The following is a 24,597-nucleotide window of genomic DNA, read 5'->3' on the forward strand; positions in this document are numbered from 1 at the left end:
TTGTATAATTTATAAAAAATAAAGTTAATTTTTTGTTGCAAGTCTCCCTAGTCTCCCCTATCAACTCAAAATTTAGGTGAAATCACAGACAGAATAAGTATAAGTAAAATGCTCAAGAAAATGTAATCTTCTACAGTCTTGGTATAGATATTACCAAACTCTCATTGTGGAGGTTTTAGATTAATGGTAAATCGCATGCTGTCAAGAGATAAGATAACTGTTATCTAACAATGATAAAAGATTCAGGTTACCTTCTACTCAGTATAAAAAATGCATCGGTATTTACATCTCTGTGTTTTTCTTTCATTTGCAAATGGTGTTCTGTTACTTTGTGATGACAGCGAGTTTGTGCGGATACATAACCGGATCAACACAGAAAAAGGTATGTAAATTACTATTTATTTATTATTTGATATTCAATAAAATGCTTTAGTCAGAGTAAAATATAAATTTTTGACACGCTCATAATTTTCTTTATGGTATGCAAACATAACATCGTAAGCGACAAAGAGTTCATTTTTCAGGAGACGACTTTTGCTTCTCCAACTTTTTGGCTAATACAATAAAACTTTTTAAAATATAAATTAGTAGGTACTTAAAACATAAATGTAGGAAAATTTAGCTTTAGCTTTTTATTAAATTACGAAATACGATATTTTGTCAGACTTTTCCTATGTAAATTTTAGTTGAAGCTTGTCACTATAAACATACGATATTTTTAAGGTATGAGTTATACATATAAATAAATAGTCATGACAAACATAACTACCTCAATAGAAAAAATATTATGAATATCAAAAATCGAGAAAGAAAAATGAAGTTTAGTAACTGTTCATATTCCTGCATAAACTGCTGTGGTATGTCAGGTTACTGAGATCGGTTGATAAGGATATTGAACTCAGCAGTCGAAAATATCAATGGCCTGCTATAATAGCCTCCCTAGTTTCTCTATGGCAATTTTTGATTGTGTTGCTGTACCTAATAAAATAATAAATAAAGTAAACATTGATGACTGTTTTATCATTCATACGTAACCATTTAACCAACATTTATGTTTTATAGATGGAAATTGGATGGAAATAGAATATTAGTTGAATAAATTTTTAAATGCAATAAAGTGTTTTTGAACACCATTTCTGGACTGAAATCAAAAACAAAAACATGTGATTTTAATTTTAAAACAAGGAAGCAATTTTAAATCTACGTATTTATATAAAAACGTTTTCAGCATTCTCGTTTTATCTTTGTCGTAAAGAAAAACTGTCTATTTACTTAATGTATCATGCCTACAAATTACTCATATCACAATTGAGGAGCATACATGCAAAAACCGATAAATCCATTTTTTGAATTTTTTAACCTGAATATGGATTCATATCAATTTAGTAGCCCTCTCTGTTTCTAGAATATAAAATTTCAACAAAAACCGATATTTTCCCTTTAAAATAATGTACAAAGTTGAGTAGTTCGAGCAAATGCCGATAAATCCAAATTTCAAGTAAAACCCGATATATATTTAAATAATTAATTCGCCATCTATGATGTAAATACATAATATCGTGCGTACTTATAGCAGGTTTCTTTACGCTGTTTCGGGCTTTGTTTTATAGTAGTAGCATAAACAAAGAAACTTACTTCTTTTCCTATGGTAGTAGTTTGTAAATTAAAAACGAGAGAACCTTGTTACCTTAATCACGTTGTGGGAATTAAGGGGAAAAGGATTAAGAGGTTATGTTATGTTGTTTATGAATTACGTATTAAGCAGTTGTTTAACATAATTGTATTAAGTTTTAACAATGGAAGCAAGTGTGTTGGAAATTAGTATAGCAAATAGGACAAAAAAGAAAAGTGAGACCAAGAGGCAGAAATTGCAAAAGCAAAGGTAACAGGTAAAAAATAAATTAAGATGTTCGTTACCTAACCCATTTTTTGTTTTAGATATCGTGATAGCGATTCCCATTTGGAAAAGTTTACAAGAGTTTGCAAACATAATGGCCCTACTTATCACTGCAATAGCATTGTTAAAAGTGAATTTCGAGCCATTCGAAATAAAAATTTTGAAAATAATGTGAAGTCGGAACAGGATATCAAATTGTGTCATAACATGTCAGTAGTTCCAATTGAAATGAAAAGATCGACTACAGAACGAGCAGTCAAGGGGCGTAACTTTTTCGTACACTACTTCTTGTCGAAAAGGGTCAGCAAGAAAAAAGTTCAAGTATGCCAGGCATTTTTCTTGAAATGTGTGAATATTGAAAAAGATCGCATAAACTACGTTGCTAAAACATTGTTAGACGGAAATATCCCAAAAGAAAATCGGGGTGGAGATCACGAGTCCACAAAATCTGTTGTCAAAAAGAATAAAATACGAGAGTTTATTGGTAAACTACAAGGAAGAGAAAATAATTATAATAGAAAAGAAAGCAAGAGGAATTTATTTGGCCGCTGATCTAAGCATAAAGAAATTACATGGCATGTACCTCATTCAATGCGACCCTGAACATAATGTAAACTTTTCGATGTTTAGGAGAATATTCGTTAATGATTTTAACATTGGGTTTTCTAGTCCAGCATCAGATGTATGCGCACAATATACTAGACTTAAATTCAAAATTAGAACGGAAATTAAAGAGGTAAAGAAAAGAGAGTTTTGTACTGAGTTGAGTATCCACCAAAAGAGAAACCACTGAAAATTCCATTACGTTCTGCTTTGATACGCAGCAGGTGTAGCCTTTGCCCAAAACACCTATTAATGATGCGTTTTATGCACAGCAGATTAGCATGTATGTTTTTTGCTGCGTTGATAGTCAGTCCAAACATCCAACTTTTTTTATGTGGACTGAAGATTAGGCAGGTAGAGGATCAGTTAAAATAGGTTCTGCACTTGTAAATTATTTGAATTCTTTAGAGTACGATAATATTACGACACTTCGCCTCTTTTGCGACGGATGCGATGGACAAAACAAAAATTCCCATATTATTTATTCGCTGTACTTCTGGCTTAGATTTAAAGCTCCAATTCAAGTAACATAAATATTACTTGTATTTCCAGTCAGGGATCATTCGTATTTGCCAGCAGACAGGGTATTTGGGAGAGTAGAAAAGCTTCTATGAAAAAAAGCCAACATTTTCTCTAGAGAGAAATATGAAGAAATTTACAAACAAATTGGAGTTGTTAAAAAGATAGGCACTGATTGGAGATTATTTAATATGAAAGAACTTATAGTTGGCTTGAAAAAAGTAAAAGCGCTAGCCGATACAAAGTTTAACAATTGCAAGTTCATAAAAATACGATAATGCCAAAACTATTATTTTACTAGTGGGTTGGAAAATTTTGAAAAACTGTTGAAACCAAAATTTTCCGATATTGAGTTGACCATCTCAGAAAAAGAAATGACGCGGGGTATCCCTGAAATGAAAAAAAATTCCTTAAACACTTATTAAATCAACAGTTTGATCAAAATTGGGAAAAATTACAAGAATTTGACTGGTACCGGGAACTACTTAATGATAAAAGTTCAAATAAAAAAGATGAGGAGGAAGAGGAAGGGAAGACATGTGACTGCCTGGAAGAGGAACCAACACTTCGGATTTGATTTTACTTTATACTTATAATAAAAATAATGTTCTATATTCTAGTTCGTTTATTTTATTTTATTAAAAACAAAAATATGGAGCTCTTGAAAAGATCTTTCAGGCAAAACCCGATAAATTTCTGTCTAAACCCGATAAATTAAAAAAAAATCAAAAATTATAGCAGTAAAAAAAGATAATATACTATATGACATAACTACTATTTATTTCCAATATGATGTTTCTTTAAATTGTTATGGGATTTTGCTGTACAAGTTTTTGGTTTTTATCTAAAAATTGGAAAAAGTGGATTTATCGGTTTTTGCATGTATGCTCCTCAATTATTATTGGTGTTAAATAACTTGTTTGCGATTGTAATGATAACAAAAACCAATTGGAATATTAATTCATAGATAGTGCTAGTAAAAGACAACCTTCTTTGCAGAAAACTAATTAAATATTAATACGGTACAGTGGGTGGATCAAGTAAACACATTTGTAGTGTAAACGCCCATATTATTTGAATTTGAAAGAGTGATTAGTCCGATTTTAAATATTGAATCTCTTTTGTAGTCATATATATTTATATATATATATATATATATATATATATATATATATATATACATATATATATACACACATATATATATATATATATATATATATATATATATATATATAAATATATATACATATTATACCTAAACAAAAATTTAGGAAATATCGACCACAATAGAATTAGCGAGTACGGTGACATAAACGTTCTGTGGAAAACTATTAAAGAACAAATGAACAATGTAACGGAAAAACATCTAAAAGTAACACCTAGAAATAACAAACAGGAATGGATGACAGAACAGATTTTACAATTAATGAACAAACGAAGAGAATCTAAAGGAAAAAATGACAAGGACGGAGAATACAAAAGACTAAATAGAATAATTCGAAAAAAAATAACCGAAGCAAAAGAGAAATGGCTGGAAACAAAATGCGTGGAAATAGAAGAACTACAACAAAGGCACGATTTTTTTAATTTACATAAAAAGGTAAAAGAGTTTACATCGACTACCAAGAGAACGACTTTTCACACCATGCTGAACACGGATGGCAAACTGCTAGAATCAACGGAAGATAAACTGAAAGAATGGGAAAACTATATTAAAATTCTTTTTCACGACATACGAGAAGAACCAAGATTGGAAAATAACAACGAAGGGCCAATAATTCTGAAATCTGAAATCATAAATGCAATTAATTATCTTAAAACAAATAAAAGCCCAGGTCCAGACGGAATATACCCAGAAACGTTAAAATTAATCAGCGAAGAAAATATCGAAATATTTGTCCTTTTATTCAATCGCATTTATGATACAGGTAAAATACCCCAAGATTGGCTGGAGTCAATATTCATCCCACTAAATACCAAAAAAGCCAAACCCACAACACTGCAATGAGTTTCGTCTAATAAGCCTTATGAGTCATGCAGTAAAAGTCCTACTAAAAATCGTACATAATCGTATCTATAGAAAGTGCGAAACAATCATCGGAGACGATCAGTTTGGATTCAGAGCCGGCATGGGAACGAGAGAAGCCCTGTTCAGTTTACTAGTTCTCGCCCAAAAATGCTACGACCAACAGAAAGATATATTTATATGCTTTATAGACTTCGAAAAAGCATTTGATAGAGTAAGACACGACCTACTATTAGAACTTTTGCAAGAAGTCGGTTTAGATGGAAAAGACATCAAATTCTTAAAATACTTGTACTGGAACCAAAATGCCAGAGTTAGGATCGAAGGTTTCACATCCGCAGAAGTATGATATTAATATGATATATTAAGTCCGCAGAAGTAGAAATTAGGAGGGGAGTTAGACAGGGATGTGTTCTGTCGCCTCTGCTGTTTATTGCCGCATACAGTGTTAATTGCGGATTCCGACTTAGGTCTACAACGACTCATCGACAAGACCAACTCGACCTGTGAGCAATTTGGTATGAAAATAAACATTAAAAAAACCAAAGTGATATCAATCCGAAAAAACCAAAACGTACCTCAACCTTGCACAATAAATGGGCACATTTTAGAACAGGTCAATAGATTTAAGTACCTGGGATGTTGGATCGATAGCAGCCTAAATCCTGATCTAGAAATAAGATCGAGAATAGAACAGGCCAGAAAATCTTTGGAAAAAATAAAAAAAACTGCTTTGTGATTCTCGAATAAAACTCGAAATTCGACTACGTTTATCAAAATGCTACGTCTGGTCAACTTTTCTATATGCAGTTGAAACGTGGACCCTTAAAACATCAACCGTAAATAAATTGGAGGCCTTTGAAATGTGGATCTACCGGAGAATACTCAAAATTTCATGGACATCGCATACCTCAAACGAAGAAGTGCTGCATAGAATAGGCAAGGAAAGAGAACTTTTTAACACAGTAAAAGTTAGAAAAACATCATACCTAGGCCACATACTGAGAAATAATAAGTACCAATATGCCCAACTTATAGTGAAGGGAAAAATCGAGGGAAAGAGAGGCCTAGGAAGGAAAAGACTATCGTGGCTCAGAAACATCCGACAATGGACAGGGCTAAATTTTGAACAGCTAATAAGAACAGCTGAAGATAGAGAAGAGTTTAAAATTGTAGTAGCCAACCTCCATTGAGGAGAGGGCACTTTAAGAAGAAGATATATACATATGAAATGTTGATTTCGTACAAAACGAAGTTTAAATTTTAAAATCACTTATCGATAAATTATTGATGGTTATCATAAACCCTGTTGATTAGATCAGTTACTTGGGTAATTAATACATACACAAGAAATTAAACTTATATTGATATTATGCAAGTTAGAATATAAGCTTTAATTGGTCAAACCACCAAACATTACTGGTCTAAAGGGTTCTTCTTCTACTTCTTGGAGATCTTTCGATCTGTTTAATTCTGAAGCTGCCTCTGGTTAATTTCCTGGGAGGTAGATTGCCAACTATGCCTCCATCTTTTAGGTGGTCTTTCGGGAGGTCTTGAACCAGGCTGGTTATTTTCTAGGGCAATTTTTGGGAGCTGCTTTCCCCATCTTACAATACCTTGAATTTTGCACTGCTCTCTAACGTTTGTATTTCTCACCCTGTCTCTTCTTGTTTTGCCCACTATTGTTCTTAGGGTTTTCATCTCGGCAACCCTTAGCATCTGTTTCGTTTTGTTGGTATCTTCGCGCACTTCTATGCCATATGTCATGATCGGTCGTATGCAAGTCTTGTAGATTCTAATTTTACTATCTGTGCGCATATACGGATTTGACCAGACTATCTCCCGCAGACAGGTCCTTTACTGGGTCGTGTCTGCTTGATATATCTATGCCCAGATATCTGAATTGCATCACCTGTTCTGTGGGGTTGTTCTCAACCACTAACTTACATCTGAGCGGATCTTTTGCTATTGTCATACATTTAGTTTTGTTGGTAGAAATGGTCATATTTAGTTGGCGGCTTATTTGAAAGAACTGAAAGAGCTGTCTCTGAAGATCATCTTCTGATTCGGCAATAATTGCTGCATCATCTGCCTAACACACCATACCAATTTTTTTTGTTGCCCATTCTGTATCCGAGATTGAGAGATGTTACTTTGTTTATAATTTTGCCCATGAGTAGGTTAAACAAGAAGGGGTTAAACTGTGGCCTTGTCTAATTCCTTCCGGTGTTAGAATATTTTCAGTGAATTGGTCTCCTGCTCTAACTTTGGTTACATTGTTGTTATTTAGGTTATGGACTATCTTTGTTATGTTGGTCGACGTTTTATTTTCTATTAATATATTTAGAATGTCCCCAGGCGAACCCTGTCAAACGCCTTCGTCAGATCAATGAAGCAAATATACGCTGGCATGCAGAACTCTATAGCTTTTTCTTTTATTTGTTTTATTATGAATACTGCATCTGTTATAGACCGCCCTCTTGTAAAACCTTGTTCTTCAGCATTAATGACTTGCCTTTCCAATTTATCCTTAAGAATACTTGTGAAAAGTTTTATCGTTGTATTTAAGAGAGTTATTCCTTTGTAGTTTTGTAATCAAATTTTTTGTCCTTTTTTAAATATGAGGATTGTGATGCTCTTATGCCATTCCTCTGGTGTTTCTGTGTCGTTTAAGATTGTGTTAAATAGTTGTGACAGTTTACTTACAAGTTCAGGGCCTCCATATTTTAAGAGTTCATTGAGTATACCATCTGTTCCAGGTGATTTTCTGTTTTTTAGCTTCCTGATCTTTGCTTCTACCTCTTCGTCATTGATTGTAGCACTTATATCTGCTTCGCATTCGTTTATATTCAGCGTTTCTTCAACATCATATAGCTCCTTAAAATGCTGTTGCCATGTCTCTATAGGTACTACCTTGGTCTGCACGAACCCGTTAACTGGTTTTTTTCTATTCCGAAGCATTTTTCATACTTTCTTTTGGGCACCATGTAGGTCGTAGTCCATGTCGCTGGTGAATTTAGCTCAATGTTCTCTTTTGATTGATTTTATTCTTGCGTTTACTTCGTTTCTTACTTGGACATATACTGCGAGAGCTTCTTCCGATTGTGTGTTTATATCTCAGGTAGCATTTGCGTTTTAATTCAGAGAGTTTTTTTACCTCTTGACAAAACCACGGTTTAGTGTGGTTTATCGCCCTCGTGTTAATTTTTCGCTTTACAATTGCTTCTTCTGCTGCTTGGTTGATGCATTTCCTGATTCTTTGCCAAATATTTTCTACTCCCCATTTTGGTTGTAACTCGATCTCTTTTAGTTTGCTGGTAATCCTGTTTTCATAAAGGAGTTTTGTACTCTCTGTTGCTAGTGACTCTATATTGTGTTTTTCGATGAGCATTGGGGGTTTTATATTTCGTTGCGGACGTTCTAGTAGCATCTTGCATAAGACAAGGTTGTGATCAGTCCGCAGGTTAGCAGATGTTAGGGCTCTGACATCAACTACTTGTGACGGTGTTATCACTCGATTTGCGATTATTGTTAAAAGTGTATCTAAAGGGGTCAAATAAAAAAAAACAAGTTAAAAGTTAAAAGACAAAAGTTATTAATATGAAATAATTCTAATTCTTGGGCAGGTTATCAAAAAATTGTTTTGCTTCGTTACCACAGAATCGTTTCAAATCTTGTAGGCATTTAAATTTTTAAGCCGAGATTGGTATCAAACCTAAAAATAATGTTGTTTAATAATAGTATTCCAAGATAATAATTTTTTTTTATACCTGAATAAGAATACGGAGGAAGTTCAAATTCATTTATAGTAGCGCAGGTCCCTTTCGCTTACTTTCTTTTTCCTGCACTATTGCTGACTCCTATGCTCCATTATAGGACTCCCGGTGATATATTAGTCTACGATGTTCTTGATGTATTTCTAATTCTCGAATTGGACGGGAACTGAAAGGAAGAAAACGTATCCACTGCATAAAATGAGACCTTACTGTATTCTAAGAATGCCATTAATGCCAACTGATTTTGCTTTTGAAATTAAGCATGCCCAGTTTTCAATGCGCTGTGCATTTATAATGTCTATTATTAAATCCCAAGGAAAATTGTTAGAAAATTGTGTTTTTCGCACTGGCAGTTGTAAGTTGCGTGATCGAGAGTCGGTGAACCATCCGCTGTATTTGTTTTTACTTTATATCGAAAAACTAAAAACATTGTACAATATAAGGCACTACAATAAAGATTACGTCTAATTGTTTTCATTAGCTACACCACCCCTGCGAAGCCGTGGCGGGCAGCTAGTTTAAAATAACATTTTCTCCAGATCATTTTTGAAATGAGTAGCGAAATAAAAAACTAATTAACATATCTTTATTAATATCTAGCTTGTTTGGACACTTTATCATATATTTCAGGGAATGCATCCTCACAGTTTAATTGTTCTCTTAATTTATCGTACAAGGTGTGGTCAAACATTTTTCGGAATTCTTCTTTGGTCATATATGTGTCGGCGTACAGCATCTGAAAACTAAACAAACAATTTTATCAATATGGATAAAAAAGATAAAAAGTATAAAAATTTAAGAATCTAGATTAGTGTTATTTATATTAAATACATTTTAATTTTCCATAAATTATAATTTCATTATTGTTTCGTTTTAAAATCGATTTAACTATTAAATAATGAGAGGGCACCTGGATCAGTAGGTATTTTCGCGGAACACTCTCAAAAAATTATCCCGTATATTAAGAGAAATTGAAAGATATGTGAATTGAAAGATATTTAATATACACTGCAATTTTCTAATTCGAGTAAAGCTAAAAAATCCCGCCTGGGTAAAATAAATCAACAAAAAGTCTTAAACGATTTCTTGCAAAGTCTACCCAAAGTGCCATCTCATTATTGCAGAGTGTCTTCCAGTAAACTGTACCTCGAACAACTCTTTTCATCAAAGGCTGAGGTTTTCAATTTGTATATTGAACACTGTTCTGAAATTCAGAGGAGGCGTTATCTCTAACTCAGTTTAAATCTTCTTTTAAGAGCATGTAACTTGGTCTACTTAGGTAAGACAAAAAAACACCAGTGTGATATTTCTGTGATGCATGGAAATGGTAATTTATAAGAAGGAACATGGGCGCAGCCTAGAAACAAAAAACAACAAGCACGAGAAGCAATTCAGTCAGATACTGAAAAGGCAAAAAATAATAGCAGGTATGTGGTAATCACAATGGACCTTCAGGGAGTACTTTTGAGCCCACGTCTGCAGGCGTCTGCGCTTTCCTACAAGGCAAAATTAATAGTACTTAATTTCACCATGTACAATAAAGCTAACCATGATACAATTTGCTGCATTTGGCATGAGGGCGCAGGAGCCATCACATCAAATGATTTTTCTTTGTGTATTGTCGACTTTACAAATAATCAAATAATTTAAATTCTGCGGACGTTGACCAAGTTATACTCTGAAGTGATAGATGTACTTACCAAAACCGAAATGCTGTCTTAAGTAATGAACTTTTATAAACTGCAGTCTTAAAGAACATTACTATAATTCAACAGATTTTGGAGAAAGGACACACACAAATGTCTTGTGACTTATGCCATAGCAAAATAGAAACAAAATTGAAAAACAGGGTTATGAATCCTGCTGATTACGTTTTTAAGCAAAAACTGCACGAAAAAACCTACGACCATATGAAGTGCAATATGTAGATCAAAGGGTACGTTAGCGAGTACTCTACACTAAATTCAGTCTCGAGCATTCGGCCAAGGGTGTAAGTCTGGCGACCAAGTGGTTACCGATATTAGGACCCTAAAATATACACCACAAGGTCAAATATTCTATAAGTTATAAATTTCTGTAGAATGGTAATTGTTGTCTAAAAGAACGAGCAAAATTCAGAAAGATTTGCCAAATTTTCTCTATTCAGAAAGTAGAAAAATTAAAAAGAAGAAATACCAAGACCTACAGGAATTATACCGTGTTTTAGCAAGTGATTACCATGCTTTTTACGGCAATTTGTCATATTAGCAGAAGCAGTAATAAGCACTCAAATCTCAATTTGATAATTGTTTCTTTACGCACACAAACTGCAACCGCTAGACAAAACTTTCATGGGAATGCTCAACGCATACTATAGCGAAGAAATCAGGCAATGGTTACGTCATAAGAACCGCGCCCTCTCTCAGTACGATATTCGAGAACTTTTTGGCAAAGCATACCTTAAAAGCCAAACTGGAGAAATTGTTGTAAATGGATTCCGCGTCACTGGAATTTATCCATTGAATAATGTCTCTGTTCTCAGATGCAGATTTTATTGCAGCAGAAATTGAGAGTAACAACCACGGCCATGTAGAACCGGAAGCTATTGAACCTGCTATCCTACCAAAAACACCAGAAGCAAGCAACATCAGTGAACCAGATCCTTTTGGTTTGCAGAAGTTTGTAAGTCCGCAAGCTATTGAACCTGATATCATACCAAAAATACCAGAAGCCAGCAACATTAGTTAACCAGGTCCTTCTGGTTTGCAGAAGTTTGTAAGTCAATTTGAATCGCCAGTGCCGTCGATTAGGAAAAAATCTACAAGTCGTGGTAGAAAATCATCGAAATCAACGGTAATAACTTCTTCACCTTACAAGGAAGCATTAGTCCAACAAAACAGCAGAAAGAAATTAAATGTACAAGCAGTAAAACGACTTATTACGGCTGAGTCCTCAAGGGAGATGACTAAGAAAAAAATTTAAAACAAGAATTAAAGAAATCCTGAATCCATTTTAAATCAAATAGGTCATATAATTATTGCAAAAGTGGAATTATAAGCTACCATCTCTTTACAACGACTATTTAAATTCTTACGTGACATTTTTGAAATAAAACACACTAATTTTGTTCTAAAAAGAACGGAGTTTATTAAATAGGTAAAAATATAAAATAAGAGGTATTCACTTTAAAATTCAAAATAATAAAGTACAAAATGTGTCAACACCACAACTGTAAAATAAGTGTTACCAATTTATGCCAAAATATCACCTTCGTTCGATTACAGTTACAGTGTGTTCCGAACAAATGTTCTTCATAAAAACGCTTTATAATGCATTTATACAAATTCAATGAAACATATTATTGTGTATTTCTTCAAGTTAACATTAATAGAAATCTTTAAATATTATTTCTACGCGTATATAATAAAAAATGTCTCGTGGCTGTAATGCCAGTGTCCTCGGCAAAGTGATTCTAAAAAAGAACACACCTACCGCCTAAATGTTTCGTTGGTATCTTGTGACCTCACGGGCTATAACGCGGATGACGTGCAATGGTAAGTAAATTAGATAAAGTATATATATATATATACTTCATCTAATTACGAAAGGTGGACGAAAATTATACGATTGAATATATACGGTGGACGATTTCAAATTTGATGTTTGCAATGTTTCCAGATTTACCATTTTTCTAATATGATTATTCATTTTGGATTTTTAAATGCAACACTATTTAAATCGTATCAGACCATCAAAAAAATTCTGTCAGTAATAGATACGAAAATGATTATAAAAGAAGAGATCGAAATACGAATTTCTTTGTACAGCACATAAAGCACTGGTAGAATAATTGGTCAAATACCACTTAACAAAAATTATATTCAAGAAAAATCTGTTATGAAACAAATACAGACCCATTAACGTTCCTGACGTGTTCTTCAATTTTTCTCGTGCTCTCCCTCGGATTGAAATGTTTGACATGAGGAGTACCGTAGAGCCCAACGTCGACATACAGTTGCTCACTGCCTCCCTTTCTGGCATTCAGCATACCAGGATTGTCCGGCAAACTGAACGGACACAACCATATGGGATACACTTTAACACAATCGTTAATTACATCCAGAGATTCTTTTAGATTGTGAACAGGTACCAACATGTCTTGGATAAAATGGTGATTTTCATACAGCTTTTTAGTAGCTTGTGTTTGAGTTAGCTTTAGTAACGATATTTTTGGTGGGACAAGCCAACCGAGAAGTATTCTGAAGACGATGTTGTTGCCAAATGGAATTATGTCCTAAAAAACAAACATAAATGCTCATAGTTTTCAGACTAGCGTCTCTCTAACAATCATATCGTTCTATCGTTTGCTCTCTGTCAATCGCTCTATCTCTTTCTCTCAAGATCAAATAAAGTGTAGGTTAAAATGGTGTCGGCCGATATGCGCTCGACCGTTTTGCGCTCTTACCTGAAATCGGTCGGTTTGCGCTCTAACACTTTCTTAATGAAGATGTATAGCTAATTATTTTCTTATATCGACCGTTTTGCGCCCTCTTGTAATCGACGTTTAATTTTATTCTACCATAACGATCAGGTAACGGTTAGGCCAGTAAAATTAGTTTTAAAAAATCATAAAACTATAAAAAAATAAAAATAAACCATCTTCCCTTCACACTTTCATTTAGGCTTAGGACTGTCATAGTTTATACATAATATAAACATTGGCGTGTTTAGAAGATGTTTTATTTTTTCATTTTTTTTTCGTTTTTTTTTAATTTGTTAATTTTTTTTTGTTTTTTTTTAAATTTTTTTTTGTTTTTTTTCCAACTTTTTATACAGTAAAATACAAAAAATTCTTGGGAATAAAAAATTGTCTATTTATTGCAGCTTCTGGATATATGCCAATGTCCTTAAACACAACCTTAAGTCCCTTGTATCTTTATATTTCTGTAAAGTTTTGGATATTCTTTCATCAAGATTAATATGTTTTCTTGCGCCGCTTTCCTTCTAGATTGAAAGTAAATCGATCATAAAGGTGATCACAATATTCTGCTTCTTTAACCAGGCACTTCACTAATTGGAATACATTGGGATGTGGTCTTATTAATGTATTCAGACGAATATTCCAACCTTCTAAAACGTTATTACTGCAATGTCTTTGATCATGACAAGTCCACATTTCTTTGGTAATGTGAGTATTTTCTAACCATTGTTTGACAAAGTAGTCATAAAACTGTTTCATTTTTTCAGAAATTGAAGAGGTTTCTTGAATGCATAACCAGCCATCATTGATATCTTCTATGGGTAGATACGCTAACGCAGCACACATTCTTATGTGCAAACGTATCTCTTCGTTGTCAGTGTATTCAGAAACAAGTCCAATATTTTTAACATTTTTTCATATACACTGATTGAAATGAAAATTACAACCAGAAATTTTGGCTTCGGGAAAATAATTTTCTAAGGCACCAATCACTGCCTGTTTAAAATCCAGTTTTATAAGAGATGGTTTCCAATTTGGTAGTTTCTCTTTCATTGATGAAAATAACATATCGTATGTCTCTTTGGTTTTGTTTTGGGATGCAGCGCAAATATCAATGGAATTGTATTTGTCTCCTCTGACTTACTACCAATATCGATATAAACGGTATATATTTGACTAAATTGCTTATTGCAGCTTTTGAATGTTCCATCCATAAATACAGTGTCCTTACTGTTAACCAAAATCTCCCTAGCTTTGTTGCTGGCAAACACCAAGATTCTGTATCCCGAGGGAATGGTCTTGTCGATAAATAAAAATTTCGTTTTGTCGCTCATTGTAATAATTTCTTCTGGAAATACTATTTCGGATGCTGCCGCTGGATCTGTGAGCAGCCCACGCGCACGTTTTCTACAATCGTTTAAACCAGTTTTCACTGAAGAGAATTTTGGGATGTCTGTCACGAAATCCAGTCCTTGACTATATAATCTTTGAAATTCATCTTGATATATTTTTGACATCGGCAAATAACTATTGTCTTCCCTAGCTCTTTTTCGAGCATTGAAGACACACTGCTTCACTTCTGTCGCTGCAACACTCGGCTTACACAGATGTTCGGCTTCCTTAATTATTGTGTTATTATCCATAATTATGTGGCCTCGACATTTTTCAGTTTTCTCTTTCAAACAACTCCAAAAACCGAACCATCTTTATTTGTCTTTTTCATACGAAAACTGTACCCTTTATACAATGCACATGGTTTTCCCTTCGAAGTTTCAATAATTTGCACATCCATTTTTAAAACACTAACTGACAATGATTCACAATAATTCTTGATCCTACTATCTCAAAGAACGCAATAGAAATGATTGACCATCAATATGGTCATTATCACGTAGAATTTTCAGGTAATTTTTCTGTTACCATACCCTTTGTTAATGACTTAAGTAGTTACCAGTTCGCATTCTCAGGTAGAAAGGAAAGTTAGTTCCAGCGATCTCTCATTTTGGGAATTCTAGTTACTAATTATATCTAAACAATTAACTTCCAGGTAGAAGAATTATAAACAGAGGTATTAAAGATTAAAGAACACTCTGTTGTCCGACAGTATTAGAAAAATTTAATAATTTTGTTAGTTTTAATTTGACATTTTTTTTCAAATCTAAAGGAAAAAGATGTTTCTGTTTATTTGACATGTTAGTTTGTTCATTGCAGGTTCACAAGACTATTATTGTAGAATGAAATTAAAATTATATTGCAAGAGAGCGCAAATCGGCCGATTAAGGAAACTATAGTAGTTAGATATTTCTATTATGGAAATTGCAAAGCGCAAACCGGTTGATTTTAGGTAAGAGCGCAAAACGGTCGAGCGCAAACCGGCCGTATTCGTTAAAATATACAATTAAACAAGAATTAAAACAAATATTTTTATTGGAAAATTTACTACATTGCCATTTTATTAACAAATTTACCTGTAGTTCCCAAAATATTGATCTGGTGTGCCTGTGGTAATAGTCTCTTAAGGGAATACACTCAACGGTTATTTCGTCTGATTTTAATTTTTCTTCTACATGTTTAAAAAACCATGGTTTGTACCATCGTCCAATATTATTAACCTAAAAAAAGCCAAAGTATATATATGTACATATAGAGCATACATTATTAACATATAGAGCCAATAACTTAACAAAAAATACCAAAAGAGCACTTTAATAGTCCTGTAATTTTAAATTCCACCGACGGCTCATTTGGTTTTCTTGTGGTGACAACGCAGATCGAAAATGCACTGCTGCTTACTTGATGTAGCAAATGAGAGCATCCGCATATGTGTGTATGTATTCTATCCCTCAGTGGGTGGTCAGTGGTCAACAGCGCCAATTATCGAAAAGGGATTGACGAAGAAATATACGGGGTTCGTGGAATAATTTGTTTGAAGGAAGGTTTTGAATTACCGATTCATATTAAACTGTTTATTTAACTCGCAATAAAGGGTATGATGGAATCCTTATTTATTGTGTAAGATAAGAGAGTGATAAATCTGGCTCAAATTATCCATCATATTAACCAAGGGCTAATGGATGTTACGTACTTTCTGTGCTGTTCTACGGAATGGAGTCATGGACGTTGAAAAAGATTGATACCAAAAAATTAGAGGCATTTGAACAGTGGATGTATCGCAGAATCCTGAGAATATCATGGACCGAGAGAGTCACAAATGTCGAGGTCTTGAGAAGAATGAATAAAGAAAAGGAAGTCATATTTACGATTAAAAAACGAAAACTGCAATACTTGGGACACATTACAAGAGGCGAAAGATATGAACTGCTTCGAATAATTATGCAAGGGAAAATAGCAGGAAAAAGGTCCATAGGAAGAAGACGAAACTCCTGGCTAAAGAATCTACGGGAATGGTATAGCTGTAGCAGCAACGAATTGTTTCGGTCAGCAGTTTCAAAAATACGTATAGCCCTGATGATCGCCAACCTTCGGAACGAAGATGGAACTTGAAGAAGAAGAAGAAGAATGGATGTTTAATGGGATGGATGGGAAATTATGGCACATTTTAAGGAGAGATCTCTTATAATATATATAATAAGAGATTAGCAAATTAATAAAGGCGAGGTTAACAATATGTTCCTTTGAACTCAACTGTGGATAATGCCATACACATTGCAGAATCCAGATGGTCTATCACACAATGACTAATGCTACGAAAATGGTTACCAGGTGATTATTAAAACTATTGATTTGCAATATCAGAACATTTCGCAAAACACAATATAGACCAAGAACTCTAAAAATTGAAAGTACACATAACAGCTCTACTGGTAGTCAGTCCGCCCCCGGAGAGGGAGTGGATAAGTAATTTAAAACATATATACTGCGTATAGTGTCTCGCAGAATTAGTTTGTGGTAAATCTAATTAAAAACCTTATATTTTACATTCGTTTTTGTCTTAAATACGCTTTTCTACTTACTTTTGCTGAAAAAGGTTTGTCTATTTGTGTACCAGTCATTAAGACAGCTTCAGACTCACTAAACATCAAAACCTCCACGAATTCGTTTGATTTGTTACTACTGGCATCAATCAATTTCTCTACTATATTATCCTGACCTCGTACTGGCTCGTATTCTAGTTTGACGTACTTCTGAGCAGGAATCAAGCGAATCTCTACAGCAGTCAAAATTCCTAAAGTTCCATATGACCAAGGCACAGAATAGAACAAGTCGGCTTCTTGATCAGCGCTACAGGTTACCACTCTGCCGTCAGATAGTACCAGTTCGTAAGAGATGCAGATGTGCTGGAACAAACCGTAAATGTGTGAGGTCGACTCTATGCCGGTTCCCATTACCAAACCGCCCACTGTCAAGTCGTCTATTTCTGGCAAAACTGGAATGGTCCAGCCTAGGGGATTTAACGTTGCTGTAAGTTGACCCATAGAGACTAACGGTTCAACTTTAACTACCTAAAACAATTTTTTTTTAAAGTAAATTAAAGAAATTTTGAAAAGTACAGTTTTACTAATCAGATATGGCTTTTGACTACCAATAAGCGAGTAACTTAAAAGTAATACGAGCTATATTAAATCAAAGTAAAATATTAATTTCACCAGTAAAAGTAAATCTAATTAAGGGATTAAAAAATTAGAACAATACCAAAATAAAATAGTTAACTTCACTAAACTACGGAGTTGACCTAAACAACTAGAGATTAAAGACTTTACTGAAAAAATATCCATCAAACGTGGAGTACGGCAGGGTTGTGTTTTGTCACCCACTCTTTTTAATCTGTACTCTGAAGAAATCTTTAGGGAGGCTTTGGATGACAGACAAGAGGGAGTAAGACTAGGTGGAGAAGTAATCAACAATATTAGATACGCTGACGATACAGCCATTCTTGCAGAAAATTTACATTACTCTCTCTCATTAGATCTCCAAACATTACTAAATCTAGTTAGTGAAGCAAGTTATCGGAGAGGCCTAAAAATCAACATTTCAAACACAAAGTGGATGGCAGTTGGAAAGATCAATATAGATCAAGATCTGATTTCTCTTAATGGAGAGGAGATCGAAAGGGTAAATCATTTCAAATACCTTGGCAGCTGGTTAAATGTAAATTGTGACCCCTGATGAAGAGATAATAACCAGGATCGAAATATCACGTAAGACTTTTATGACCTGGAAACCAGTTTTATGCAACAGAAACCTGTCGATGAATATTCGTAAGAAGGTCCTGAAATGTTGGTGTTTTGGTTGTGTGTGGTCCATCCTATTGTATGGTTGTGAAACATGGACGTTAAAAACCACAATGCTAAACAAGTTAGAAGCATTCGAATTGTGGTGCTATAGACGAATCCTAAAGATATCGTGGGTTTCGCACACTTCCTATGAAGATGTTCTTCAAATGATCAATTCAGAACGTCTGCTCATAAACACCATAAAGAGGAGAAAAACAGAATACTTCGGCCATATAATTAAAGGACCTAAATACCATCTACTTCGCCTTATAATACAAGGAAAAGTGGAAGGAAAGAGATGGATTGGTCGAAAGAAACTTTCATGGCTGCGTAATATTAGACAATGGTGTGGTTTCACAGTAGAAGAATTATTTCGCGCAGCAGCCGACAGAGAAAGGTTTCAGGAAATTGTAAACATGATGACGGCCAACGTCTGAATACGGACACGGCACCCAAAGAAGAAGAAGAAAGACTTTATTAAATCATAAACTATGAGGCAATTAGTTTCAGACACCCACAACTTATAATACTCTGAGGAACATAATTGTTAATGGAAAAACAGAAAAAAAAAGGAGTTTGAAATATCAAAGGAACAATGGTTAATAACTTGTTGGTGATCTTCCTCTTGATCTTGGACATTCAACTTTTTCTTTGATGATGAGTCTCTCCATGTTTTTTGTTTTTGACCTCATAACATCTCCAAACTTTGCTGGAGAGCCGTTGCTGACCTTTAGCTCATTTAAAATTTTATTATTCTTTAAACAATATATTATTTTCTCGGCGTCCCAAATTTCCGTATATTAGTATTGGGAATATTATGCAGTTGGTAAAACTCATTTTTAGAATTTGACAATCAGTATTTCCATTTCATCTTGCCAGGTATTGATCTAGGGACCACTTCCGTATATCAGTTTTAAATTTCTGATATATAACTGAGTAAATGGGATCAGGTCTGCAATACACCTACTCTGTGCCTTCCTTAGTTGCTTCATCGGCCACCTCATTCCTCCCAATACCGAAATTCCCAGGTACCTAAGTAACAGCTAGTTTGTTATTTTTAACCCGCAGCTCATTCAAATTTTTAAAACAGATGGTTATGCAGCCATGTCGTTTGATCGTATTTATCAAGGCTTTCAGAGCTGATTGGCTATCCGAATATATAATTATATCATATCATTTTTAGAGTTCGTGAAATTTGAAAATCCTTCCATATTACGGCTATCTTTTCTAGATCACATCTACGTTTTATCTCCTCTTGTAGTGATCCTGTATTAGTGATCCTGATACAATTATGAGTTCACAGTATTCACAGTTCATATTTGTCGACCATTTATTGAGATGCCCTTTTTCCATTCTTCAAGCGCTCGTCTCAAATAAGCACCGTATATATTAAATAATTGTGGAATAGACTTCGATCTGGATACAATTCATGAGAAAGTACGTCAAGTGCTTTTACTGATCCAGTAGTGTGCTTGTATAGTTCAGTTGTAAGCGAAATCAGGTGTTGCTTCGCTACTAATTTCAATGCTTGCCATAAGGGCTACCATTTGACCCTGTCGAACGCTTTGTCATCACCTATAAAACAGATGTATAACGGGATATTTAATTCCCTCGATTTATTTGTCCTAAAACTACCTTTGGTACATCCGGTTTGCCCTTGTGGTATTTTCTTTATAGCAAAGTTCTCCACCCTCGCACCGATTATGTGCAGCATTATCTTGTATACATGTGATACAAGAAAAATAGTTCTGTAATTTTCGCATTAATGGAAGCTGCCTTTTTATGTATTGTCGTTACTGTAGATTGTGTTCAGTCATTAGACCATTGTCTGGAATACCATATTTGATTGCAAAGTAAGTGAAGCGATTTTATTACGGTTTCTTTCGTGGTTTTCAATATACTTGCGGTTATCATTTATGGACTTAGTGCTTTGTTGAACTTCAATTTACTGAATTCCATTCTAAGTTAATTTCCAAGTATATTAGGTTTTTCTTCTATTTTGTCAGGGTTTTAATGGACGTTTACAAGTTCCTGATGTTGATTGTCTTTATACTGATCCCGGCAGTATAATCTTCATTTATTTGCTATATCTTCTCTGTTGGATCTTAAGTTTCCTGTATGGTCTTCAACGGCCCAAATTCTGGCTTTAAGTCTCTTGTTATGTAGCGTATTTTTCTTAATAGATCTCTTGGCTGATTGTTTTGATCGTAGCTGTCAATGTCTTTGCATATATTGTGATAGTATTGTTGTTTATTAATCTTTCATCTTCGTTTTATTTCTTTATTGAGATTTCTTTTTTCAATTTCTAGCTTCCATTCGGAATTGCCATCGGTCTTTGTTTTAGACGCCTGGTCTGCTTGATGAATCCGGCAAGCCTCTTAGCTTGAGCTCCGTCACTACCTCTTTGAGGGTTGTTTGATGTTTGGATTGCTGCCTCGCGTAAGCAAAGGCTGGACAGTCGCCCATAAAATGTTCGGCTATCTCTTTCTTCCCCTTACACCTAAGACACTGATTATTGGCTGGTTTTGGAGTATCGCGAGGTTATCGTAACCTGTGAGGACCTGTACTACCTCCCAAATCTCATCTCTATTCAAAGCAGTTAGTTGGTTTCCCAATAAGACTGAACCGATGGCCTCCTTAGTCTGAAGATAATCAATCATCTCGTTCTATCTTACCTAGTGTTGATCTAGAGACCAGTTCTACATATCAATTTTACATTTCTGCAACTTATTCAGATATTTAACAGGTTGTTATGCAGCCCTGTCATTTGATAAGATTTATCACGGCTTTTGGAGCTGACAATCTATCCGAATTCATAATTTTATCCCGATCCTGAATCTCAGTGTTTTAATCATTGCCTCTGTAAGGCCAATGTCTACGCCTTACTTAGTTCTCATATTATACTGTGAAACTTAGATGCTCAAAAAAACCCCTTAAGATTCTTAGAAGCCTTTAGAATGTGTATTTATAGAATACAAGACTTTATAGCTTGGCCAAACATTAGAGTAAAGCTTTTAAAATGAATTATCGAAGAGAAAATAGAAGGCAAAGGGGGACAGGGAAGTCCTTAATACTCGTCGTTGAAAAATATAGTAGATTGGACTGGTCTGAATTTAAATTAACTCTTTTAAGCTGCTCAAAATAGACATTCCTACGCTGAGATTGTTGCCAACCTTCAATTAAGATGAACCATACGAAGAAGAAACATGAAATGAATATAATTTATGAGCTATATTGAGAATAAAGGCAATTAAAACATTGTTATAATATGCTTTGTGTTTCCCTTTCCAAGAAAAATTTCCCCAAGAAAAGTAGATAAATGGGAATTATTAAAGAATATTTTTTTACTCAAAATAGAACAACTATTATTGGCACATATTGAAAAATTAAATTAGATTAGACTTACCTTCCGTTCTTTGTCGATTTCCAAAACGTCAACTAAATTCACTTCTACTTTTGTCAGCTGTTTTTTGTAGAGCGGTCGTCTGAAAGACATTGTTTGCCAACCCGGTCGCGCTGTACACATTTTTGTCTTGCGTCCATCTTTATTCCACTGTAAGATCTAGAAACAAAACTATATTTAACATATTTATGCCAGTCATAAACAATTTCAGATAGTATACTTAAATAAATTTATCAACTACTATAGTGAAATTCAAACTTAGAGTGCAGTACAACTATGCACAGGGTTGTCAGCCCTCACCAGCTGTTGATTTCTCACTCAAGAGCGTCGCGCAGAAGCGGCTTGGATAAAATGCATCTCACAGCAGTAAGAGTAGAATATTTTATATTATGTATTTAGTAGAATAAAAAAGCATTGTAAAAATTGTAATAATTGAATACTTCACGAAATGTATAAATAGCAAATTATAGAACAATTAGTAACTTTGCCCAACGCATGTGACGGGGAATCCAATGAATTGTCATCTACAGTAAGTCATTCAATTTTTTAAATAATAAACTTTTTGTATATAATCTAAGTAAATATAAAGTATGATCTGGTGCACTTCTGACCTGACATCATGTTTTTCACCATACTCTGTATATATATATATATATATATATATATATATATATATATATATATATATATATATATTACTGTGATATTAAAAGTCAGAGATGCGCCAAGCAATTAATTAGTTAATTAATTAAACTTATTTAAATGATTCAATTATGATTTTATCACACTATTGAATTCTCTTATCTCAGGGTTATATTCGTGCTTCAATATCTATGCTTTACATATGATAGGTAAGGTCTGAGAAATACCGGAATAATAAACATATATGATACAAAATTATATATTGAAATAAAATTCACACTCAAATATTTTAAACAAAAAATATCTCATACAATGATTATCAAAATTTTTTTCTACGTACGTGAACCTTCAAAAATTAATGTTATATACTATATAAATTAAAATTTCAAATCAAAATTGTTGTTCTATATCTCCTGATAAATATTTCTATCTTTTCTGAAGCAATTAAAAAAAACTTTGTTGATAACGAAAAAAACTGACGGATGGTAAAAAAAACTATCTCTCTGAAGATGAGTTGTCCAAATCCTTGTTCCTGGTAGCCTACACTATCTATTCTTCGCAGTTCCCTAGGCAATCCGCAATCTTACAACAAATTATTGCGAGCCTCTCGTCTTCAATGATCTCCTTCAGATGCACGTATCGTTCAAAAGACGCTAGCCTCTTCTCCTCTCGATAAACTGAATCTCTCGTTCCGGCTTGAACAGTGACTCTGGGAATATAATAGAAAAGTATGACTTACAATATTTTACTGGATCAGCTTCCGTCAGGATACAATTAGTCCACGAAAACTCACAAACATTCACTTCTAATGCTTACTATCACTTGGGAACCGCCAAAGAAACACGACTGTTCGCCTTGCACCCTTGGAAAACAACTGATTATCTTTTCTCCCTCAAAAATCTAGCTAAAGTCTCATCCGTACATAGCTATCCCACCTTTTTTTATCTCCTCCAATCACAGTTCGTCATACGTATCCCCATAAACCATTTAGATAACAAACAAACAATTTTACCTACAATTATAAATTTCCTAAATACTATTAACATGCTAATTGGTTCTACAAATTCTTAAAAACTAACGGAGAATTATACATTTTAAATATTTCGATTCTATTGTCTTATTCACCGTATCCGCGTACAAGTCTATTTGGAAAATCCACTCTCCCATTGTTCCATTTCACTTAAGCTCCCTCAGGTCACTCGAATATATTTTACAAAGAAAATAATTTATGCATATCTTAAATTTTGTTTACTACAGGTAATCCAAAGATAATGGACTTTCATTTCTTTGAAATATCTTTTATAGTTTATCAGTTGAAATATTTTGAATTATTATATTTTATAATTTGAAATATATTAAGAGCAAACCAATATTATTTTTAATTTTACATAGCATAACAATATATATATATATATATATATATATATATATATATATATATATATATATATATATATATATATATATATATATATACGCTATATACATTATATGTACTATACGTCTCACGTCCTTTGATTTAATGTGTGATATGCTAATTAGCCTTTATTTTGTAATCAGTCAGAGGCCTTTTTCAGGTACATAAAGCAAATTTACCTTATATATACCTTATGCTTTATATACAAAACAAATATGTCTATTATCATCCGTAGGGTCATGTGATATGTCGTATGTATACGTTCAATAATAACGAAGACGATTTGTAGTGCCCTTTTGGTAGTTGCCTTGTTTGTTTTTTCTATCTGAATATATTCATTATATCCACCCCTTTCATTTGCTATGTCGCAGGTTAGGATTAGGTCAGTCGTTTATTTTGTATTCAGCCAGAGGCCTTCTTTAAGTCAATGAATCAAAATTTATCCTCTAGTAAATCTATTTGTATTCATAGTAACCTATGATATCTCTTATGTCGCTATACGTTCAGTATTAATGAATTTACTGTGTAGTATCCTTTTGGTAGTCGCCTTGTTTGTTTTTTCTTACTTAATATATTCGTTATTTCTTTTCCTTTTATTTTCTATGTCGCATGTTACGA

At 33.7% G+C, this 24,597-nt stretch overlaps 2 protein-coding genes across 2 annotated transcripts in view; one reads left to right on the plus strand and one right to left on the minus strand.

The window, feature by feature from the left end:
- Positions 1-227: 227 nt before the first annotated feature.
- The window catches only part of LOC140439197 (uncharacterized), a 78,807-nt gene continuing 54,437 nt past the window's right edge, over positions 228-24,597 (plus strand). The window contains exon 1 of the mRNA XM_072528946.1: positions 228-382. Coding sequence (XP_072385047.1) covers positions 271-382 — 112 coding nt within the window. The 5' untranslated portion in view covers positions 228-270. The remainder of the gene's footprint in view (positions 383-24,597) is intronic.
- LOC140439196 (delta(24)-sterol reductase-like) overlaps positions 9,397-24,597 on the minus strand; it is a 40,037-nt gene continuing 24,836 nt past the window's right edge. The window contains exons 2-6 of the mRNA XM_072528944.1: positions 21,924-22,079; positions 17,258-17,746; positions 15,752-15,895; positions 12,718-13,097; positions 9,397-9,567 (exon numbers count right to left, since the gene is read on the minus strand). Coding sequence (XP_072385045.1) covers positions 9,414-9,567; positions 12,718-13,097; positions 15,752-15,895; positions 17,258-17,746; positions 21,924-22,079 — 1,323 coding nt within the window. The 3' untranslated portion in view covers positions 9,397-9,413. The remainder of the gene's footprint in view (positions 9,568-12,717; positions 13,098-15,751; positions 15,896-17,257; positions 17,747-21,923; positions 22,080-24,597) is intronic.

Source organism: Diabrotica undecimpunctata, chromosome 4, assembly GCF_040954645.1.
Source record: "Diabrotica undecimpunctata isolate CICGRU chromosome 4, icDiaUnde3, whole genome shotgun sequence".
Taxonomy (NCBI): Eukaryota; Metazoa; Arthropoda; class Insecta; order Coleoptera; family Chrysomelidae; genus Diabrotica; species Diabrotica undecimpunctata.